This window comes from Papio anubis, chromosome 11 (genome assembly GCF_008728515.1).
Source record: "Papio anubis isolate 15944 chromosome 11, Panubis1.0, whole genome shotgun sequence".
Taxonomy (NCBI): Eukaryota; Metazoa; Chordata; class Mammalia; order Primates; family Cercopithecidae; genus Papio; species Papio anubis.
In genome coordinates, this window is record NC_044986.1 from 71591095 (window position 1) to 71616030 (window position 24936).

The following is a 24936-nucleotide window of genomic DNA, read 5'->3' on the forward strand; positions in this document are numbered from 1 at the left end:
GTAATCCCAGCACTTTGGGAGGCTGAGGCGGGCAGATCATGAAGTCAAGAGATCGAGACTATCCTGGCCAACATGGTGAAACCCCATCTCTACTAAAAATACAAAAATTAGCTGAGTGTGGTGGCACGCGCCTGCAGTCGCAGCTACTCAGGAGGCTGAGGCAGGAGAATAACTTGAACCTGGGAGGGAGAGGTTGCAGTGAGCCAAATCACGCCACTGCACTCCAGACTGGCAACAGAGTGAGACTCTGTCTATAAATAAATAAATAAAGTGGGAATGTCAGAGATTGAGGGTTTATCTTCTTTGTTTGGTGTGGTGTGGTTTACTTTTGAAGACCTTCATGCCACAAAACCCTTGATGATAATGACCTTTTCAAGTGATCCCACAGAATCCTGCTCATTCTATTATTCTGTCACCTAAAAACATACAGATATTTTATGTCAAATATTTGGTAGGTGAATAATAGCAACCTGCATTACAACATTTAATAAGTTTAAACAGTCTATACATGATATTCATAGACTATAATGCTGAATGGATAATTTATTGTAGGCATATAGATAATGGGAACAATTGAAATGTCCAATGAATCCTTAATTATGTTCATTTCAGGCAAGCTATATAATATATAAAGGTATTAGATTTCATTTGTTTAATAAAAATGACTTCTGAGTCATACATTATACTGAAATGTATTCAGGTAATACTTTAGTGTCAAATAATTTAAGAGATTTATTCCAGCACTTTGGGAAGCTGAGGCAAGTGGATCATGAGGTCAGGAGATTGAGACCATCCTGGCCAACATGGTGAAATCCCATCTCTACTAAAATACAAAAAACTAGCCAGGCGTGGTGGTGCGCATCTGTAATCCCAGCTACTCGGAAGGCTGAGGCAGGGGAATCGCTTGAACCTGGGAGGTGGAGGTTGCAATGAGCTGAGATTGTGCCACTGCACTCCAGCCTGGCGACAGAGCAAGACTCCGTCTCAAAAATAATATGAGTTTTTTTACTAGCAGAAAATGTTTATTTAAATATGTTATTTAGCAGTTTTTCTTTGTTAAAGAAAGAAGAAGCTTTAAGTGAAAAATGTAAGAAGCTTTGATTTTAATGTTTTTAATTTTGAAATGGAAAAGTGACAGTATTTTTTATTTTAATTTTGTCATAGCCACGTGCTGATCCCATTCCAATATGTAGCTTCTGTTTGGGGACTAAAGAATCAAATCGTGAAAAGAAACCAGAAGAACTCCTCTCTTGTGCAGATTGTGGCAGTAGTGGTAAGTTGTGTTTTTCCTATGTGTTGTACAATGACTTCCCATTATCATAACTTCATGCTATTTATCTCTCTATTAAAACTGTATTGTTATTTAAGGCAATTATATGGTTATAGCATGGGCTTTAAATTTTAAAATAAAAAGGAATAGAGAAAAAAGCGTGAGTATGTTAGTACTGACATATGGATATTATATATGCTTATATAATACTATACATATTTATGATTAAGCTTTTATTTTATACCAGCATTGGTAATTCATTGTGGAGATGTCTGCATTATAGGTAAATTCAGTGTAGAGAATTCTGAGCTTTCAAGCTGAGTACAACTGGAATCACTGGCTTATTTTCTCTTAATATAACCTGAAGTCTCAAGAAGTATTTTGGTCTCCAGTGTTTCAGGTCATGACACCTACTGCTGAAATGTAATATTACAGCCCAGCTCTGTGTGACTTCAAATGAGAGAGACAATGTTCTGGAAACTGTGATGATAGTATCAATAAGTCAACAGGCATGAAAGAAATTCATATTGTCTGGAATAAGATAAGAAAAGGGTAGTTTGTACAGAAGGTGATATTGAAATCAAGGAATTGTTGGGTAGGGACTCTTGGCAAATTGCAGTACCTCAAATTTTTCAAGGTAGCTATTACCTCTGCCTTTTTCTCGTAAGATTTTAAGGCCATTCCTCCAGTTTCATAATGGAAATTTAAAGGCAAACTGTGCTAACGTTAATTTGTTTTATTAGCCAATCTTCCTTTTTGTTAAACAGGTCATATTTGCCTAGGTAATACATGTGTGCATACACATATACACACATGTATGCATGCATATAGACATATATGTGTTTATGTGTGGTAGTTGTTAGATTTTTTTAGATTAATCATTTTTTGGCCCGGTGCGGTGGCTCACACTTGTAATCCCAGTTCTTTGGGAGGCCTAAGTGGGAGGATCATTTGTTCAAGACCAGCCTGGGCAACATAGTGAGATCCAGTTGCTACAAATAACACACAAATTAGCTGGGTGTGCTGTAGTCCCAACTACTTGGGAGGCTGAGACAGGAGGATTGTGTGAGCTCAGGAGTTTGAGATTACAGTGAGTTATGATCTTGTCACTGCACTCCAGCCTATGCAACAGAGTGAAACCCCATCTTTAAAAATTAATAGCAAAAAATAAGTAAAAATTAAACCTTTTCTGTTAATCTTCAAATTTTTTTTCCCAGACTACCCAAACTTTTTTCTCCAAAGTCTTATTTTAAAATTCATGACTATTTCTCTAATTATAGTAATCTCTAAAAAAAAAAGCAAAAACAAAAACCAACAGAACACCATAGCTAATTATTGTTTAGGAAGTCTTGAGATGTACTGGCTAGGAGCAAACTCAAGAGCCAGCCATGGCCCAGTTCCTCTACCTTGAGTTAGTTACTTGACCATTCTGAGCCCCTGTTTCCTCGTTAGAAAATTAGAGATAATGGCAGCACCAACCTCTTGGGTTTTATGGGAGTGAAATGTGAGGGCACAAGTAAACAGCCTGGCACAAGGTCTGCAAGAACTATGGTAAGTGTACTACACATGTCAGCTGTGTTATGGTTTAGCATGTTTGATATTGTTATCCTTGATTGCTGCACGTAATTTAAAATCTTATCATCACTTATGACAGCTACTTGATGGTTGGATAGAAGAAATGTTTCATACTGAGAATGAAGTGTTGTGTAATGATTCTTATTCCTTATATGAAGGTTTAACTTGATAGGCCCTTTGTAGTTCAGCAGCTTTCAGGTGCTAACTAGAAGGGGGAGCCTTGGAAATAAGACATTTCAAACCCTGCTTGAAAAATGCATTCTGACAGTCTTTTTGATAGGCTTTACAGATTCATTAAAATTCTTTTACCTGGCCATGGCATCATGGATAGTGACAAAAGGGCATGGAAACATTATCTGTATGTTCAGTTTAATACATTTCAGCCCTACGATATCCCTGTTTTATGCTGGTGAGGTAGTGCCTCACTCATCAGTTCTGACTCTGTCGTTATCTTTTGGGTTTTCTCATGAGGCTCATTCTGAATGAATTACTCTTTTGTGTAAATGCCTGATCAATTTAGTGGTGTTCACTTGTCTAGGGTTTACCCTTTGTGGTTTTTAAGGTGGTACTTTAAAAATACCCTTCCCTGTTTTATTTCCTTAGGATCTCTTTGTCTGGGTGCCTAGACAGATTAAAGACATACTTAAATGTGGGAAGAAAAGTTCCCTTCATATATTTCCTTACTTACTTGAGTTGATAAGAAGTTCGAGATCATTATCTTCTAGATCATAACTTCAAGGCCTCCTTCACAGGGTATAAAGGTGTAATTCTAAACAGGTAGATCTTAGATTTTCTGATGTAATCAATCTCCCTTCGTCTTTCCCAGATTGAAGACCTGCCAGAGGGGAGCTTGATCTCCTTTATATTTGAGGTCACTGAAAATTTCTTTCCCCTGGTGTTTCTTACTTTTTGCTCAGACTTTTTCAGGGTAAAGCCAGGGGTGTTCAGGTACAGTGTTATGTTTTCTCTGTTCAAAAATATCCTCTTGTTTTCTCTTTTAACAAATGGAGAATAATGACTTGAGGATACTGTCCAGAGAGTTTATGTGGCTGGTGAGGCTTTGTGAGCCAGTCTTCAAGTGGAGAGAGCCAGAGGCTTTGGGGCCAAGGTATGGGTCATGGCAGAAATTCAAGCCCTGGGGTCATCATGTCTCTGTTGAGGATAGAGGATGCCTCAGAGTGCTTCTCTGGACTCTGCAATGGGATCCGGCTGTAGTGCTGAAGTTCACTTAATCTTCCCTTGAGTGCGCTGTGCCAGCCTGGATTTGGCTGCTTTAGTCAAAAAAACTATTGTTCCTAACTCAGGGACGTGCTTTGTAGATATTTATTCATCTGATAGATCAGAAGAATAGACTTTGTTGTTTTTTCCTCTTTAAACTGAAGGGTCAAAATTAAATATGGTTCATTTTAGGGAGTTTGGGGGTTCTTGTGGCCTTTTTTTTTTTTTTGAGATGGAGTCTCGCTCTGTCACCCAGGCTGCAGTGCAGTGGTGCTATCTCTGCTCACTGCAAGCTCCGCCTCCCGGGTTCATGCCATTCTTCTGCCTCAGGCTCCTGAGTAGCTGGGACTACAGGCACCCACCACCATGCCCGGCTAATTTTTTGTATTTTTTTTTTTTTTAGTAGAGACGGGGTTTCACAGTGTTAGACAGGATGGTCTCGATCTCCCGACCTCGTGATCTGCTGGCCTCAGCGGATTACAGGTGTGAGCCACTGCGCCCGGCCGGTTCTTGTGATTCTAAGGCTCTGTTTTGACACCTTGGTAATTCTAAGGAAAAAAGAAAACAATAGATCAGCATGCCTCAACAGCACCCTCTAATAATGGTGTGAGCCCTGTTGTCACAGTTCAGCATTTCAAGTGGGAATTACAGATTAGCTGGGACTCCTACTTGACCTTATGGAAATGGCTGCCTTCTCACCCTCAGAAGAGTCTGTTGGTTCTGGGATTGAATTGAGACTGTTCATAATGATCAAAGGGATCCCAAAACGTAAGTTGTTTATGTGAAAAAATACCCTTAGCAGCATAAAACCAGAAAAAGGAAATATAGATGGCAGCCTGTAGGAAGGATCATTCTTAAATGTGTTTCCCATATGTGCCTGATGCTTTTCAGCCATCCCTATCTGAAGTACCATTCATATGATATCACATTTAGACTCTGCTTAGATTTCATGGATGAGAGTAATAAATGTTTCCTTCTGCTTACATCATAAAGTAAAGCCAATTAGAAATTTATCTGTTTTGAAAGGGGCTTGATGCTTTCAATGGGCAGTATTTTCTTTAACATTTTTTTTTCTACTAAAAGTTCTTTTAAAAAAAAAATCATTCAAGTTTGTATGTAGTAAAAACGTAAGGTGAGGTACACAGTGCCAGGAGCCCCGAATGTGGCGTCCCTAGCCTGTACTCCAGTTCTCTTCCGCCACTTGCTGGCTGTGTAACTTTGGTTTTCCTCATCTCTGCAGTGTAAAGGAGAATGTCTGCACCCTGCATCCACAGAGCTATTGTGGAATCCAGTGAGATAATGATAGGAAGATGATCAGTAACTATAAAACATGAGACAAATGTGAAGGGTTATTCCAACCACTAATATGAATGTGGGAATCATCAGATAGTCTAGGTCTGTGGAAATGTTAGAAATGATTTTACTTGACTTTCATGGATCAGCCTACTTTGAAATTAACACTGTTATATTCTCTTTGCCTCATTAAGACCAAATTATCTTTAATTAGCTTCACATAAGTATTAGATATTATACCAAATGAAATTTTGTGTCTGCTGCTCAGATTGCTGGGTGGTTAAATCTTACTTACAGATGAGTTGTGTGCATGTGTGTTTTCAAATTAGCAAATCTAAGATAAGTGTACAGTTCAAAATTACAGCATCATTCTAAGTGGAAACTCATTGAAACGGGAGACAGAAGAAAGGCTGCTGTGATGCAGCTGGGTGAGTGAGAGAAATCCCTTTTGTACAATAAAGGAAGCAAGAGCCGTGGAGTAGAATATCAGTGCACCCTCGGGAGACCTGAAGTCTTTCCTGGGTTTGTCTTTATTTGTGTGTTAACCCTGAACAAAACTTGCATGCTCGTGGAGGGAACTGGTAGGGGCAGTGTATGGATATATGGGCATATAAAAATATTTAAAAGACCATTAGTTTCTTAAGGTCACCCCAGGAGTTGGTTGCTTAGTCATCCAGTTTCACATTGACTAGATGCGGATTGAATCATTAGGTTGGAAAGAAGACTCTTGACTAGAAAGAAACCTAAAGATATGATCCAAAGAAGAAAAGAGGCCAGGCGCTGTGGCTCACGCCTGTAATCCCAGCACTTTGGGAGGCCAAGGTGGGCAGATCACCTGAGGTCAGGAGTTCAAGACCAGCCTGGCCAACATGGTAAAACCCTGTCTCTACTAAAAAAAGGAAGAAAAAAAAATTAGCCGGGCCTGGTAGCGCATGCCTGTAATTCCAGCTATTTGGAAGGCTGAGGCAGGAGAATGGCTTCACCCAGGAGGCAGAGGTTGCAGTGAGCCGAGATCGCACCACTGCACTTCAGCCTGGGTGACAAGAGTGAAACTCCGTCTCAAAAATTAAAAATAAAAAAACAAGAAAAGGCGGTGGAGGAAGAAGGTGAGCCCCATCCCCACAAAAGCCCAAAGCATGATTGACCATCCAAAGGGATGTAACTTCATTAAAACTTGTCTGGGTAATAGTTACCTCCTTGTAGCAACATCTAATGATCGTTTTTCAGTGTTTATCAAAATCTAATCAGTGTCTTTTAATCTACACCAAATAATTTATCTTAGTCATATTTGATCTTGTAGAGAATCTTTTTTCTTGAGGTGTTCTTTTCCTTTGGCCCCCGTGACACCATTTTATCTGTGTTTTTTCTCCACCACTTCTTTCCACATATATTTGTTAGCCGCTTGGTCCTCTCTCCATTCCCTAAATGTTTCTTCAGATGTCTGTCATGGCCCTGTGTTTGTTACTTTGCCTTGTAGCTTCTACTGAGCTGACCCTAGATACAAACAACTATAGAGCTTCTCCAACGAGTCTACCCCTGAGGCACCTCAAAGTTAATATCCAGAACAGCTCATCAACCTTGCACTGCTTCCTCTACCCAAAACAATAGCCACACAATAACAACAAAAATCCCAGCAAAGAAACAGTATCCTGCCTCTCCTGGAGGATTTCCTATATTCAGCAAATGGCACACTGTTAGCTACTCACTCAGTTATACAAACTGGACTTTTGGAGCCATCCTCTGTCCTATTCTCTCACACCAAGGAATCACCAAAAACACACTGATTCTAAATCATAATATATATCTTGAATGCTAAACTTATCGATGCATCCCCACCAGCCCCACTCAGATCTGCTATTATAATGACCTCAATCTAGGCTTCACCCTTTTTCCTCCAATCCATTTTCCATACTATAGCCTAAGTTACCTTTTTAAATTATAAATCTGATCACAGAATTTCATAAGTGGCTACCAGTTAGTTGCTCTTAGGAGAAATCAATATTCTTTAATATAGACCCCCAAAAGTCTTCTGGATTGGGCTCTGGTTTAACCCTATCTTACATCACTATTCTGTTCACATTCTGCACATTGGTTACATTGAACAACTTCTCTCTCCTTGGATATATGCATTCATCTCTCCCTCTGTTCATGCCATCTTCCCTGCTCTGCCCCTTATCGGGTCCCATCCAATCACACTCATCTTTTGGGTCTCTTTTTTAGGGAGGCCTTTCTCTAACCTCCTGCTAGATTCTCCCATATCCCTAAGCCACCCCATTGTAAGGCATTAATGCTCATTCTTGTTTAATGTTTGTCTTTCCTGCTGGGCTATGTGATCTGAAAGGGTGGGAACGATGCCTCTCCTTTTCCTCACTGTATCCAGTGCTCCTTAAATATTAGTTGAAGGAAGGAGAGATGGACAGATAGATGGTCAGATAGCCAGTCTGAGGGGCTTAGTGTCTGAGTCGTTATTAGTTTTCCATTGCTACTGAAATAAATTACTACAGACTTAGTGACTTAAAAACAACACATTTTTAACCTTACAGTTGTAGGTTGGAAGTCCATCATGGGTCTCACTGGATGAAAATCGGGGTATCAGCAGGGCTGGCTCCTCTCTGGAGACTTTAGGAGAGGATCCATGTTCTTATCCATCTGCATTATTGACAGAATTTAGTTCCTTGTGTTGATAGGACCGAGATCCTGGTTTTCTTGCTGTCAGGTGAAGGCCATCGCCAGCTTCTACAGGCCACCCACATTCCCTGGCTTGCAGCCCCCTCGCCATCTTGAAAGCCTGTGATAGCAGGTGGAGTCTCTCTCATGCTTTGAACCCTTCCTCCTCCTTTTCCCATTTCATTTATCTAACCAAGTTCATAAAAGGTTCTCCGCTTTTAAGGATTAAGGTGATTAGATCAATCATGTCCACTCAGATAATCCAAGATAAACTCCCCATTTCTAGGTCTGTATGCTTAGTCACTTCTGCAGAGTTCCTTTTGCCACAACAGGTATAGTATGGTTACAGGTTACGGGAATTAGAGCACAGATGGCTAGGGGCTGTTCTGCTTACTACAGAGCCTGTGTTTTTTCTTCCTCAGTGCTTTCTCCCAAAAGCTTTTCCACTGGTTTGTAGTTCCATTGGTACTTGTTTAATTTTAAATAGTATTCTTTTGGTTTTGCCAGATAAAACTATTGTAAGCTGCTAGTACTTGATAATGTATTTGTGTGAAATTGAATGAGTGAATGAATATGTATTATGGCTATCAAATCTGATAAATTGCAGAATACAGTAGTAAAACAAACTCCAGAAAGACAAAGCACCATGAAACGCATCAACAGAGAGAACAAGAATTTTAGAGGAAATTAACTGGGCATGGTGGCGCGTGTCAGTAGTCCCAGCACTTTGGGAGGCCAAGGCTGGTGGACTCTTGAGGCCAGGAACTCAAGACCAGCCTGGCCAACGTGGCAAAACCCCATCTCTACAAAAAATACAAAACGATTAGCTGGGCATGGTGATGCGTGCCCGTAGACTCAGCTACTTGAGAGGCTGAGGTGACAGAACTGCTTGAGTCTGGGAGGTAAAGGTTGCCGTGAGCCATGATCATGCCACCACACTCCAGCCTGGGCAACAGGGTAAGACCCTGTCTCAAAAATAAAAAAACAGGCCTGGTGCTGTAGCTCACACCTGTAATCCCAGCACTTTGGGAGGCTGAGGCAGGCGGATCACAAGGTCAGGAGATCAAGACCATCGTGGCTAACATAGTGAAACCCTGTCTCTACTAAAAATACAAAAACAAAATTAGCCAGGTGTGGTGGCAGGTGCCTATAGTCGCAGCTACTCAGGAGGCTGAGGTGGGAGAATGGCATGGAACTTGGGAGGTGGAGCTTGCAGTGAGCCAAGATCGCACCACTCCAGCCTGGGCGACAGAGTCAGACTCTGTCTCAAAAAAAAAAAAAAGAAAAAAGTTAGAGGAAATTGTTGAGTTTATGAAATGGCTAAACCAGAGGTAAGGAATTACTTGATCAGTAGCATTGTTTTCCTTTATCTAATTACTATAGATTGTGTAGTAGTATATCAAGACACATTACAGTCTTTTGTGTTATTTTAAAGTTGGCCATGAGAAAATAAAATGGAAATATTTCTTCATCCCTCAGCATCCTTTACAGAATCATAGAAATTTAGAACTGGAAGGGATCTATGGCCAATTCTCTTGAGCTAAATAAAGGTAAGATTGCTGCCTAAGGAAAGATAGGCTGAAGATTTTCGAATTTGATAGGGTAGCTTAAATAGTAGTAGTTGAGATACAGTATTGCTTGAAGTGAGAGAAACCATTAAGAGAAAGAATATTCCTTGCCCCTGATTGAAAAATGGCTGAAATCCACTAATTTTCAAACTGTATAATTATTTAAAAAGTCTGTATTTCATAAGATACCTGTGAGAATAAATAGTAAGCTGTAATATGATGTGAATTACCTTAGTTACTGAATATTAAGTCACAAAGTACAAAAGCAGATTTGAATGTAGAGAAAAATTCAGTGCGTGAAATTGAGGTCATATGTGCCCATGATGTATGCCTTACAGGAAGTAATAAAAAAGAGGGGGGAAGTAAATGGTATACTTTTAAGCTGATGGGACCATTTTAAGGGTGGAATTTAAATTGCTGTTCTTTAAAAGTTAAGTTTTTACCCCCCTCACTATATAAGGGGACAGAGGGGAGGGCTCTGATCAAAGTAGACCTCTCCCCTCCCCCCTTCAGTATGCTTCTTAAAAGTCGACAAGCAGGCTGTCTTTGTTTGCCGTTCCTGAGCAGAAAGAGGAGATTGATACCATTTTTATCTATTCAGACTTTTTCCTTGCATTCATTTGAATGAGAGAAGCCTCATAAAAGAACAGTGTCACAGGTTAAATGCATCTGCCTGGGTGTCTCTCCTGCCTGAGGTCATAATCCTGTGACAATATTTTATTTTCTCAACATCTTAAATACAGATGTTTAGATTTTTTTTTTTTTAACTCAGGAATAGTGTGCTTTTATTAACAGTATTGGTGATTGATTTTGAATGTTTTTACTTCAAAAAGCCAAATCTCCTGGTGGGTGGAATTTTATGAAGCACCTGTTAAGCTTTAGGGAGGAGGACCTTTTTGGCAGCAATCCAAAATACATATTTAAACAATGAGCCTGCCAAAGTCAGGAAATTATAAAACAGTTTTGAAATTGCAGAATCTGCTTTTTTTATTACCCCTCAGGTTTCCTTTGCAGCTTGGTTGTAAGTTCTTTCACATGGGATTTACTAATGTTCTTACTATTTAAAGACCAGGTTTAAAAAAAATAAAATGGAGTTTGGAGATCTCTTTGAGTTTATGTGATAAAAGACCATTAGATTTTAAACTGTACAGTCTTCCAAACAATCTAGGCTCACGCTCCCCACACCTCTTGGAGGAATCTATTACTCGCTGGCTCAGGGCTGGCTTCTTTGAAAGGCATTGCCCCTCAGGGTCTCCAGTTTTCCTCTGTGAAGTGAGCAGTAAGACATGGTGTGTGGAACGCTGCTAGGTGAAAAGTGTGCACCAAACAGTGTGGAAAACGCAATGCTCGGGAAAATGGGGGAACCTGCTGAGGCCGCACTTCTTGATGGGTCCTGTTTAACCTGGATCTCTCAGCTTCTTAACTCTGTCTCTCAAATTCACTGTTTCTGCTCCTGTTCCATAGTTTAAATTCAGTGACCCAGGGGCAAGATGGCAATGTCTGTCCCAGCAATGGGATGTTCTTTGTGTACTGTTGGATTTGGGCGGGGGGGGGGGGCATCTGCAGTTAGGTTAAGCAGTCTCAATTTTTTATTTAGTTATCTGTTAAGTTTTATGATTTCATCACACATAGAGAGCAGGAATTGTTTGAACTTTGGCAACTCCCCTCAGTGTGTGGCAAACCAGGACCCCCTGGGTAGATGGTGGTTGATGAAGACGGCAAGTACAGGAGATTGAACAGGGCGCAGGAGTGAGAACGCCTGAGCCTGTGTTATCTTCAAGTTCTCAAAGGCTTGAGATTGGAATTGGTATAAATTAACTTCTCTTAGGGAAAACATTTTACAGTCATTTTGTTACATGCAGGGAAAGAAGGTAAGGGGAAAAGGCAGAAAGGAAATCTGTAATTTAGATTCTCTGATCTGTTGGCATTTTCAAGTTCCTAAGGTTCATTGGCAAGCCTCATCAGCTATCTATTAAGTATTAGGGAATGGGAGTTTAAAAAAGTCAAAGGCACCATTCCCATCAAGCAATTTGCTTTTTATTCTCATAGGACACCCATCCTGTTTGAAATTTTGTCCTGAATTAACAACAAATGTAAAGGCCTTAAGGTGGCAGTGCATCGAATGCAAGACATGCAGTGCCTGTAGAGTCCAAGGCAGAAATGCTGTAAGTATGGCTCCCGTAATCCGCTGCCAGGTAACTCGCTAATTTCCAGTATTAAGGTGTTTTCGTTTTTATAGAGTATGGCTACTTTCTTTCTAAAGTTTTGAATTCACGTGTTGTCAGACTGCAACTGGGATCTTGGTGCACTTTCCTTATGTTGTATTAATGTTAATCCAGTAACAAAATAATTTTTAGCCTTTTACAGTTGGTTTCAGTCTCAATTAGTCTCTAATATGTTATATTACAGGATAATATGCTTTTTTGTGATTCCTGTGATAGAGGATTCCATATGGAATGCTGTGACCCACCACTTTCCAGAATGCCAAAAGGTGAACTTTTAAACTGTATTAAAAATGTATTTTATTACATATTGGTTAGCTTTGTCCTGAGGTCTGACAGCTCAGAGTTATACAGGTTCTTTAAGCATTTTTTTCATCCCTCCCACCTTCCCTATACTTGTGAGTTTAGGGTTGTGAATAGAGGATTACAAAAGCATAGAAAAAAATAACATATATATGTGTGTGTGTGTATATATATGTATATACATATATAAAAAAGAAAGGCTCTAATTCAGACCCAGGGATGAAAAAGACCATCTCTCTCTCCAAACCATTCCCCTATTAGAATAAGATTAGATTATGTAGGTCAAAAGTTTAGAACACTTTCCATATTATTCAGCACAGTGTTTAGAGCTTAAGAAATTTTATATTTTTGAGGATGATAGTGACTCCAAAGTCCTACAACAGGAAGCCATCACCTTTTTCTTGGCCATTAGTTGATATTTTGAACACGAGCATCTGAATGATCTTATAGCTGATTGTGTCTGATGGAATGTGAATTTTCTTCTATTTATTGTGTAAATCAGCTAAGCTCAGCCTTTTCCCCCCATTTTGCAATATATTAAACATTTAAAAATAACTTTGCCTTTTTATTTAAAAAATCCATAATTTACGTTGTGGAAGATTTAAAAAATACAGGTAGACAAAAAAGGAATAAAAATAAAAATGAATTAGAAATACCTTCTCTGCCTTCACATACCCTTTGAAGGGAAATGGAACATTCTGTACATGTTTTTGTAATGTACTTTTTTCCTCCCTCTTAATAGATTGTAAGCACCCCTACATCATTAAATATTCTCCTAAACATAGTTTTTAATAAGTGTGTAGAACTCCATAGTATAGAGCAGGGATTACAAACCTGGCAACTGTGGGTCACAGATATGCTTTGTTGGCACCATATTTTTAAAAGTTTGAGTCCTCTGGGTGGTGCATGCGTGCTCCAGTTTGCCACAGTCTCACTACTCCCTGCTGTCTTAAACGTTCCAATTTGCTTCAGTCACATGTATTAGACAATCTAGGTCCTTCCTGGAGGTATTTGATTTTCCAGCCCCCTGTATAAATGAACTATAATTCATTTAACCAATCCCTTAGGGTGGATATTACAAATGTTTCCAATTTTTTCCATCCACAATTATTTCCTTGAAATAAATTCCTAGGGGAGGAACGGTTGGATCAAAGGCTAGATACATGAAAGGCTGTATCAGTTTTCAGGCTGTCCAGCAGTGTATGAGGATACCTATTTTCCTGTATCGTGACTAGTACTCACTGTTACTATATCTCGAGTCTAAGACACAGGTGTTTGTTTGTTTGTTTTTAATGTTTTAATATCTTTGAAGTCAGATGCATCATATAGTATCTTAGATTTAATGAAATACAGTATTATTATTTTTTAAATTTTACCAGTTTGATAATAGAAATATGTCTGATTTTTTTTTTTTTTTTTTTTAAGTAGTGAGATTGAACATTTCTTGTGTTTTATTCTTGGCTGTTTGTATATCATCTTTTCTAAGGTACCTCTTTTTATCCATTAATCATTTTTCTCTTGGGATTTTTACCTTTTTTTCCCTGATTTGCAGAAGCTCTTTTTTTTTTCATGTAGTCAGATTCATGAATCTTTTTATTTATGGCTTCAGTTTTAAATGTCAGTCATGCTTAGATTATATAAATATCCACATATCTTTCCTGGTACTTGTAACATTTTATTTTTTCATATTATAATATTCATCTGTCTAGAATTTATTCTTATAAAGGATAGGAAATAATTCCTCTTCCAGGTAGATAGCTATTTGTTCTATCATGCTTATTGAATCATTTCATCTTTTCCCCACTGATTTGAAATATGACCTTTTGATATGCTAAACTTTTCTGTAGGCTTCGGTTGTTCTGGTCTTCCCATTCTTATCCATTGACCTATTTTCCTATGCTAGATGTATAGTTTTAATCATTGTAGTTCTGCAGTACTCAAAACTACTGATAATTTTTTTAGTTTTGGAACTTTCCAGAAAGAGATGATAATTTTTTTTTTTCTTCTAGAAATTCCAAAAATGGACTGACTTGAAAATGTCTCCCTCAAATCAAAAGATAAAATATCTGACAGGGGCGAGTTTTCATGTGTGTTTATATGTTGGTGAGAGGCTTAATGATATGTTGGGAACAGCTTTATGGAAGGGTTCTGAGAGAGAGGCCACCTCTGCCCTCACCACCTTCGTTCTGGGGAAATTGACCTGCAGTGATGGTTTCCTAACGAAAATGACAAAAGGGAATGACGCATTTTTTGGAGTAAAGTTCAGCATACAGGCATCCTTGAGCAGCTTTTTACAGATATTTAATATCTTCTCTTAAAATGAAACATTAAAATATTTTTCTCATATATATATTAATTCAGGGATGTGGATTTGCCAAGTCTGCAGACCAAAGAAAAAGGGAAGAAAACTACTTCATGAGAAAGCTGCACAAATAAAACGACGATATGCAAAACCCATTGGACGACCGAAAAATAAATTAAAGCAACGATTGTTGTAGGTTGAGATCTTATCAAAAGAAATCTTTTATGTTTTGCTTTAAAATATAGGTGATTGTTATTCTCTTAGATTCCTTTAGGGGTTTTTTGGCATCATTTTTTCAAACTCAAGGGTTGAAAAATACTTCTCTTTTTGCTTGAGCTGTGGAAATTTTTTGAAAATAACATTTTTAATTACCATTGGCATTTTGGGGTCTTCTGTTGGCAGTAGCTGTGATACTAAGTGACATTTTTCAAGCAGCAGGATGGAAGCAGAATGTAAGAACTGGAAACAATCATTCAGCCTACTTTATTACTGGCTGAGCATAGAAGAGCTTAATTATATAAATATTTTCATAGGAATTTTAAAACGAGAGGGATTTGTCCATGTCTATAGCAAATCTCTTTCATCATTCCAGATAACATTTTAGAAAAATACCTCTCTCTTCTGATAGTAATGTAGCATTACCACTTTTTAAGATCTCTTTTATGAAATAGGAGCTTCTGAAAAACCTGCAGATGACCATTTGCCTCTGAAGAGTTAGACACAGCTATTTGACAACTGCACGTGTGCAGACATATATATATATAAAATAATATATTCGCAGTGGCCTGGAAATCTGCTATGATAACCCCATTTTCACTATCTTGTTGCCATATAATTGCCATTAAAGCCCAGTAGAGCATTTAGCAGGAGTTAGTTGGAAAAGCAGAGAAAAAATAAAAGGTGAAATGAATTTATTTTAACCTGTGTAGAGTATAGATTTGACTGTCAGCATTAAGGTGTTTACAAATGGAATCAGGAGACTTGCACATCTATAACAGTTCTGCCAACAGACTACCACCATCTTTTCAGGCTTAGTGAAAGGACCATTGTGATGGAGAAAGAATACATGCTCTGCACACACCTTGAACAGACACCGAGAATCTCACTCCCTTGCTTACTCCTTTTCCCCTAATTTTACCTGAAGCAGTTCTCACTATCTTACTCGCTCTCAGGAAAATAGTATCCTCCCGCACCTTTATCTCCTAAGAAGAAGTAAGAAATGCAGGTTTCTTTCTAGAGTTTTCTGTGAAACTTTGCAAAAACCCTTTAACCAGTAGACATTGTCAATAGATTTTGAAAAAATTTCTAGAGGCAAACATGAAACATGGTTATGAATAAAATCTTTCATAGTAGTATCATTTGAAGTAGAAATTATATGTTTTTGCATTCATCCTGTGTAAGCATTGTTCCCAACATGGGACCGTATCCTCAGGGCCCAATTAAAAAAACCGAATTAGGATATAAACTTTCTAAACAAAGGACACAGCTGAAAATTGCATCTGGCACCAATCCTAACTTTTTGTTTGTCCAAAATTGTCCTTTGAGCTTAGGAATTTTTAAGACAGTCTAGGGAGTTTTCCTTTTTACATGCTTTATAAGCATATTATCCTTTCTGGGCAATCGATTCCAGATACAGTCCAAATGCAGCATTCTGATGTGAAACATTTTAGCCTGGATGAGTTCTTTGTTGGTAACTCTCACTGTGTCTCTGGTGACACTAGAGATCTCCAACGTTCACCTGACTTGGCTGAATTGGTGGTGCCAGGCAGAGTCCCTGGCAATAGAGCCACCTCAGATGAGCCTGGTAGCTGCACCTACCTCCCCTTCAGCCAGCAGCTGAAATCTGGTCATTAAATCTTTGTATACAAGATGATCACTAAAATGTGCTCTTGTATTTGTAATTACTTAAGATATTTTTATAATTCAGTATTGTCTCTTTTCAAGGCTTTCATTTCGTCATTATTTGCCTGCAGCTAAATTGATCATTTTGAAAGTACATTCTTGGGCCCCAGCATTGTCATAATTCATCTGCAAATGTTTCTCTATTGTATGAAACTCTGCTACGAAATGGGTAGCTTTGCAAACTGTAGCCTGAGGTGAAGACAGTCGGCTGCTGTTCATGTAAGCAGCTGTGCTAGCGAGTGACCTCTAGTTTCTGTTGACTACTCAACAGTATGGGCAGAACCGGGGTATAAAGATTCTGACGCCAAGTGTCTGATAATGACCATGGTAAATGTGCCGCTTCTTCACCAGACTCTCCATGTCATGTCTGACCCGCTGTAGCTTTTCTTTAATCATTTCTTCAGTTTTTTGCTATTGTTGTCCTTTTTTCAGCAATATTTTATGCTGTAGTTAATTGTCTTCTCTCCTAAGAGAGTATTATTGGTTATCTTACCATCCTAAACACAAACTGCTGAGAGGAAGAGGGTGTCTTTTTATGTTTTCTTAAAAAAAAGTACAAATTTATAGCCATATCCAAACTCTATTTATATAAGTTTGCAAATTGAATTAAAAATTACTTTTAACTAGAGATTAGATAAGCTTCTTCTTTTGCTTCTGGATAACACATATGACTTATTTCCTCCTAATACTTTAAAAAAGACATTCCAGGAGATCATAACTATTTGTGACAACACCAAAGGATAGCTTGTTTTTATTTAATTATAATTAAAGCATCGGGTGTTCTTTTAGTCTCTTCAGCATTTTTCTTGCTTATATTGCTCTTGGGTCCACATGGATTCTTCCAGTACCTGTTGGATGGGCCCTGGAAAAACCATGACATGCAAATGCAGTTGCTGCTGCCTTTCCCACAGAGAAACATCTAGGTGGTGGCACACACAAAAAAATACAGTTCTTAAGTTTAAGCCCATTGAATGCATCTAGTTGCAATAAATTTGTTTTTAGATACCTTTATAATTCTATTTATTAAATGCTGATACTATTCTCTAAATTTCTGCCTAGGTCTGTAACCAGTGATGAAGGATCCATGAATGCATTCACAGGAAGGGGGTCACCTGGTAGGGGTCAAAAGACTAAAGTCTGTACCACACCTTCATCTGGTCATGCTGCATCTGGGAAGGACTCAAGCAGCAGATTGGCTGTTACAGACCCCACTCGGCCTGGTGCCACCACCAAAATCACCACCACCTCCACCTACATTTCTGCCTCTACACTTAAAGTTAACAAGAAAACCAAAGGGCTCATTGATGGCCTTACTAAGTTTTTTACACCATCACCTGATGGTCGCAGATCACGAGGTGAAATAATAGACTTTTCAAAGCACTATCGTCCAAGGAAAAAGGTCTCTCAGAAACAGTCATGCACTTCTCATGTGTTGGCTACAGGTACCACACAAAAGCTAAAACCTCCACCTTCTTCACTTCCACCCCCAACCCCCATCTCCGGTCAGAGCCCCAGTTCACAAAAGTCCAGCACGGCCACTTCTTCTCCCTCTCCCCAGAGTTCTTCCAGCCAGTGCAGCGTGCCCTCCCTGAGCGGCCTGACCACTAACAGCCAGCTGAAGGCACTCTTTGATGGGCTCTCTCATATCTATACCACTCAGGGACAGTCTCGCAAAAAGGGACACCCAAGTTATGCACCACCCAAACGTATGCGTCGTAAAACTGAATTGTCTTCCACGGCAAAATCTAAAGCCCACTTCTTTGGCAAAAGAGATATTAGAAGTCGGTTTATTTCTCACTCCTCCTCCTCTAGCTGGGGGATGGCTAGAGGACGTATTTTTAAAGCAATTGCTCACTTCAAGCGAACAACTTTCCTTAAAAAGCACAGGATGCTAGGCAGATTAAAATATAAAGTGACCCCTCAGATGGGGACCCCCTCACCAGGGAAGGGGAGCTTGACAGACGGAAGGATTAAACCTGATCAGGATGATGGTAAGCAAAAGGTCAAAGCTCCAACCAAACCTGCGTCCCGTCCCTTTCTCCCCAACCCCGAAAAAAATCAACCAATCAATTCCTATTTGTCACATAGGTCTTAGCTATTTCTCTTGTTCTCACTTCACTTTCATACAGAAGCAGTGAAACTTTGACCTTTTTCTAATGCTGACTAAACCTCCAAAATGTTGTTTTTCCAACTAATACTCTCCCACCTTTTATTATTTACTTCCATTCGTAGTGACACTAGGACCCCCAGATGCCTCCATAGCGTTGCTTATGGCTTTGTAGTCCCGCATGAGTAGCCACTGCCATGCTTCTGCCATGCTCTCCCCCATGTCGCCTCTGCAGCCACAGCGCTGTTCGGTTGTGTGCTGTCAGTGCTTCCAACAGGGGGTGTTTCAGCTCTTCCCTCTGCTCCATTGCTTTCTCATGACAAAGTTCATCCTGCTTCCGTCTCAGCAAAGCCTGATCTGTGACTCTGTGATGTGTGCTTTTGGATGTGAGTGTGTCTGTGTGTGTATCCACCTTAGGGAGAAAACGGATTTCATAATTTCATTGAACAAATTGGCCCATTACATTTGCTACCCTTTATCAAACAAAAACCGAAAATGTGTCATTTGGACAAAGTGGTAGAATTTATTATCTCAAAACTGATAATGGGAATGCTATAACTAGACATTGATAAAACTTCTAATCTTGGTTGAAAAATATGATTTCACTTTGTATTGCTCTTACTTTCCCTCATATATTTATTAAAGCTGTAAAAAGATGACAGTGATAAATTCAAATAAAAATTTGAGTATAGCAGGGAAAGGATACTGCTGGATCTATGAGCAGTGCTTAGATGTAAAAGCTTATTTATAAAGCTTTAAAAAAAATCCCTATTTGCCCAGTATGCTAATTTGGTGCCATTTTGGTAATATATGATGGTTACTCACGATTCAAGTCAGTGAATACACTTTCTGCTGGTTTTAAATGACAGATACTGAAATAAAAATAAACATCAAACAAGAAAGTGCAGATGTAAATGTGATTGGAAACAAGGATGTCGTCACTGAAGAGGATTTGGATGTTTTTAAGCAGGCCCAGGAACTTTCTTGGGAGGTAAGGCGAGGATCCCACATTGTACTAGCAAGTATAAAATGTGGCTTCTGACTATCCATATGGAATTACTGTGTTGATTTTATAGAGAATCCCTTTCAACATCCTGTGTGATTCTTTAGCCATTATCATGCCCATTTTTATTAACTGTGCATTCAAAAGCAAGGACTTTGTAGAATTGTCTCCACTCTTAAAAGTAGGTATTGGCTCAGCTGGTCTCACAAAGTAAAACAGAGTAGCACTAGTTGAGGCAGATTTTGGAAAACGTTTCTAGGTGTGAAGGAATAGATTTCTGATGAGTTTTGCCTAAATTTAGAAAATAACAATTTAAAATCATTAACAAAAAGAGGAACATCGCTGTTAAATTTGCCGATGTTTCTTCCAACACAGATGGCCAGCCATATGAAAAATGTCTCATATTTTTAGCTCTTTTGCATTGATGAAAAAATATTGTGTTTCACGATCAGTTGTAGTCAGTTTTATTTTTATTGTCCAGTAATTTCTTTAAGTGATTCCACTTTAATTCTGCCTAAGTTATTACCACCCAGATATTGAAAGGTGAGGCTGTCAGACTTCTCAAAGACGAATCTGTTATGAATTGTGAATTTGTTGTGTCAGTGACTACATTCGGTTTCTCTGGCCAATGTGGTCAGGTAGACTCCCTACCCAACCCCACTTCCTGTTTTGTGGGGAAGGGGTTTTCTGTAGGCTCTTAACGCTTTATTTTTAGTAGCAGCCAGTTAGGCTAAATACTCCTGACAGTTTCTACCTTTAGAGCTATTGGATATTTCCAACCCTCATTCTGCCCCTATCAGGATGCCTTGTATCAGCTTTCCTTTGGCTAAGATAAATGTCAAATTTCCCCCCGTTATTAAGATTGGGAGTCCTTGAACCAGCCCAGATTGGAAGTGGAGCAGGTCGAAACTCCTATGTTGATCAGTAGTGGGATTATGCCCTTGAATAGCCACTTTACTCCAGCCTGGGCAACACAGCAAGATGCCACCTCTTTTAAAAAAAGATTCGAAGTCCTTAAATATTATCTTTTTTTTTTTGGCCTTCTTCTGACATTCATATATAAACGTGAACAGTAGGCCATTATCTGAAAGATACTGCTAATTCTAAAACTTTTTCATTCCAACATGGTAAAACTGGCTTTTTTTATTCAAGAAATATTCTTGTTCTGTGTCAGGCACTGTACTAGACACCAGGGATACCACAGTGAATCTGGCAGGCAGAGTTCTTAACCTCATATGGCTTTCTACATGGAAATAAGAGAAATAAGAAGAGACAAATGCTAAGCTGCAGATTTCACAATTGATTATTTAATTACAGTTGTGATACATACTACCTCATGGAGGAATAGGAAACTGTAAACATATGTAATAAATAAGCCTGTGTAATAGCCACATCATTTATAATCACCTAATTTCTAATCTGTTACAACAGATTGTTAAATCCAGTTCTATCGACATTTGTATGTATTTATACCATACTTACTTCCTTTGCTATATTGTTTCTTAGGGTATTCGTTTGCTGTGAATCTTACACAGAGGTAATGTTAGGTTGGTGCAAAAGTAATTGTGGTTTTTGCCATTGAAGGTAATTATAAAAACAGCAATTACTTTTGCACCAACCCATCTCATAAGGGTCTATAGTGTTTTAAGACCATGCAAATTCACAATTAAGATTAGCATTCTGATAAGTTTTGATAGTCACTGGTGAAAGAACCAAAATGTAAGTGAAGTATATATATTATTATTTTCCTTTTCTTTCTATTTAACAGAAAATAGAGTGTGAGAGTGGGGTGGAAGACTGTGGCCGGTACCCTTCTGTGATTGAATTTGGTAAATACGAAATCCAAACCTGGTACTCCTCGCCTTACCCACAGGAATATGCAAGGTAATGGAATAAGTCTGGCAGGTGTATAACTTGAATGTCACATATGTGAGAAAGGAAAATTCTTGATTCTAAAGCAGGAATTAAGGATGATTTTAGGAAATAAATTTTGATAGTCAGTGCTAAGTGCTTCCCAAACTATTGCTTTTGCCAGCACCTTTTAATAGTATTCCTTGTTCTCGGTAAATTCCTTATGCTCCTTAGTTACACGGGCATTATAAATTTTGCCATTTAGCTTCTAGACTGTGCTTTCTTTCCTTGGTTAATTGGGGAAATGTTGGTTTTGTATGAAACCCAATAAAAAAAAGAAATTTGCCATGGTGAATTATTTGGTAGACTTTCTTCTCTGGTTGCCTTTTATATTTTTTAATTAGGCCTGTTCATTTTATCTCTGATTTCTGGCATTTTATTTTCAAGTTTTTAATAGAAATTTAGCAAAAGAAGGAAAAATGGGAGAAAGTAGATGGGAATGGGTAGTCTTAAGAGACCGTTCCCCAAATCTTTACTTTTAGAACCATTTGTGACTTTGAAGAGAAGGCCAGGCCCAGTGGCTCACTCCTGTAATCCCATCACTTTGGGAGGCCAAGGCAGGTGGATAACCTGAGGTTAGGCGTGCGAAAACAGCCTAGCCAACGTGGCAAAACGCCGTCTCTACTAAAAATACAAAAATTAGCCAGGCGTGATAGGGCACGCCTGTAATCCCAGCTACTTGGGAAGCTGAGGCAGGAGAATCACTTGAACCCAGGAGGTGGAGGTTGCAGTGAGCCGAGATCACACCACTGCACTCCAGCTCGGGTGACAGAGTGAGATCCCATCTCAAAAAATAAAAAGTAAAAAGGAGAAAAAATGGTATCCAAGTTTTCATTTGTCTTGAACTCAAATTAGCTGTGAACGAATATATCCCAAAATAGGTACATTGAGAATAGATTTCTTCCATGAAGTACATCAGGGTACACTTTACTAGTATCTTCAAAAATTTTTTAGTTTGCAAAGTTTTCAGTAATTATAAATTTGGCTTTCTTATAGAATAGATCTTATTTTTTTCATTAGCATATGAGCGTCTGGCCAATCACGTAAGTGGAGAAAATGCGAAGTGTTTTCTAAAAGTTAAATGACAAAGTAAGAGTCAAGAATTTTGGTTTCTCCTCCTAGCTTATACCATTCGGTTGTGTGTTCTTGAACAATTTTTTAAAATGACTATGAGCTTTCATTTGCCTAGGTAATCATAAGCCGTGTGCTCTGAAAACTTTGAATAAAATTTGTACATAAGTGCAAGGTTTGAAAGTAGTCTCATCTGTGTCTGCCTGTCTCTTGAAAACCTTTTACCCCATTCTTAAACTCCAAAGACCTTGCAAGTGCTTCTAAACATTTTCTTATAAATATCAGCCGTGTTCATTAAAATATGGAAATAAAAAGTGTTCTAATTTTTAAGGTGGAGAAAAAGTCAGCAGGGAAGAGAGGTAAAATTTGTCTTTTACTCAAAGTAACGGTGGAATTGGTAGAAAACAAATTAGATCTTTTGATTTTCAGCCCTGCCATTTACTGCATTAGACCATGTATAAATCTATAATAATAACTTTAAAGTTACCTCTTCCAGAAGTGGAAATGGTAACAACTAAGTTCAAGGACTTTTCGGCCTCATATGTATGCAGATTGTTTAAAAATAATAAATTCACTTCTGAGTAAAATATTATAGCTATACCACTGACCATATATAATTGGAAATAAGATAGTAAGTGTGAATTTTGAAAAATATGCTTGGCCCCTTGACAGGATGGTATCCTTATTAAGTTGATTTTTAGGGTGGTGGTTCCACATCTGTAAACCTTTCTTTACATAGGATATTTTTAAGCAAACAAATGATTTGTTCACAAAGTAAAGGGAGCACGTATTATGGATTATATTGAAAAATAATGTAAGGTTGTTTTTATGTTCTCTCTTTACTATTGGCTATCTTTTTTTTTTTTAATTAATTAATTTATTTATTTTTGAGATGGTGTCTCACTCTGTTGCCCAGGCTGGAGTGCAGTGGTGCGATCTCGATTCACTGCACCCTCCGCCTCAAGCAGTTCTCCTGCCTCAGCCTCCCGAATAGCTGGGACCACAGGCATGTGCCACCACGCCCAGCTAATTTTTGTGTTTTTAGTAGAGACGAGGTTTCACCATGTTGGCCAGGCTGGTCTCAAACTCCTGATCTCAGGTGAACTACCCGCCTCAGCCTCCCAAAGTGCTGGGATTACAGGCGTGAGCCACTGCACCCAGCCTCCAATGTTATTATACAACCTTTTTATGAGGTAGAGAAAATTGAACAATATTTAATCTTCCCCCGCAACAGTATAATCTATCTGATAGATTCTGTGATTTTTAAACTTCAACAGATTACCAAAGCTTTACCTGTGTGAATTCTGTCTTAAATATATGAAAAGTAAAAATATTTTGCTAAGACACTCCAAGAAGTGCGGATGGTTTCATCCTCCAGCAAATGAAATTTACCGGAGGAAAGACCTTTCAGTATTTGAGGTAAGCACGTGTAAATAAAAAATTCAGCTTTTTGAAATCTAGTACTCCTAATTGTTGACTATGTGCTGATTTGTGTTTAGAAGGTGCAAAGTATATTTAATTTTGGCACTGAAATTCAAACTGCCCTTTAAAACATCTCCGTGTTTTGGAATGTTTATCTAACCATATTAAGCAACCATTTAGATTGATGAAGAATCTCTACTTCATCACATTAACATTTTTGTCTTCCCCAAAATCCCTGTCTACACTAGATATATTCACCAATGAATTTATGATCTCCTCAGCTCTTTGTAAATTCCACTTTCTTTGGCAGGGGAAATGAGCTTTGTTCAGCAGCTCTAGCCAATGTCTGGCAGGTGCTCACTCTTCCAGGGAATTGAGCAGCTGTACATATCTCCTCAATACACAACCACCTGTGTTTCCATCCACTTCTTGGCAGGATGGATAATCCTTTTGGTGAGACCCTAGCAGATGTTGGGACTCCCTCCCATCTGGGTAGATGGCCACCCCTGAAGAACTCTGCTGTTCACAGGAACCCCTTGTGGCCATATGTCTGTCATTGTGGGTTTCTTGAAGACATTTTGTATTTCCAGAATTGATTTAGTAGCAGGCCTTTGCCTCTATATAGTTGCATTGTTTAATTATGTATCTGTTGTCAGTTTCAGGGATTCAGTTAAGCTGAGTCAGTTTTACCTTGCAGGGACCATGCCTTTCTCCCAGGTTGTTGTCTGTCTGCAGGACTTTTCACGTCTCTCCTTTATGCTCTTCCCTCCACTTGCACACTTCTGTTGCCTGCTGCATTTTTTTCTTTTGTGACCCATCATGGTATGCATTGATGCTCATTCCTGGGTGCTGGGAACACGCCTACCTTGTACAGCAAACGTGATGTCTTCTTTCTGTGAAATATAGTTTCACTTCTGGATTCTCTTTTTCTGAACTGTTCAGGCTGACACTTATTGTTCTGCCTTACAGTTCTCTTTATTTCTGGCCTGTAGTGTCTTGCCATCATATTAAATAAAGGGAAGGTTGTAGGTTTCTCACATGGACCAGGCTCCTTCTCAGACAGGTTTGGGCCCACTAGGTTTTCCCCAAGACTGATCAGAGA

At 38.8% G+C, this 24936-nt stretch overlaps 1 protein-coding gene across 12 annotated transcripts in view; it reads left to right on the plus strand.

Annotated features, from left to right (window-relative positions):
- The window catches only part of KAT6B (lysine acetyltransferase 6B), a 204435-nt gene that overhangs the window by 137506 nt on the left and 41993 nt on the right, over window positions 1-24936 (plus strand). For 6 of the 12 annotated variants that reach the window (XM_017962917.2, XM_017962916.3, XM_017962919.3 and 3 more), the window contains 8 exons: window positions 1165-1273; window positions 11641-11756; window positions 12001-12082; window positions 14478-14610; window positions 17380-18311; window positions 19297-19418; window positions 21199-21314; window positions 23690-23831. In XM_017962917.2, coding sequence (XP_017818406.2) covers window positions 1165-1273; window positions 11641-11756; window positions 12001-12082; window positions 14478-14610; window positions 17380-18311; window positions 19297-19418; window positions 21199-21314; window positions 23690-23831 — 1752 coding nt within the window. The remainder of the gene's footprint in view (window positions 1-1164; window positions 1274-11640; window positions 11757-12000; window positions 12083-14477; window positions 14611-17379; window positions 18312-19296; window positions 19419-21198; window positions 21315-23689; window positions 23832-24936) is intronic. The other 6 variants (XM_031652319.1, XM_031652320.1, XM_003903737.5 and 3 more) reach the window with 2 other exon arrangements.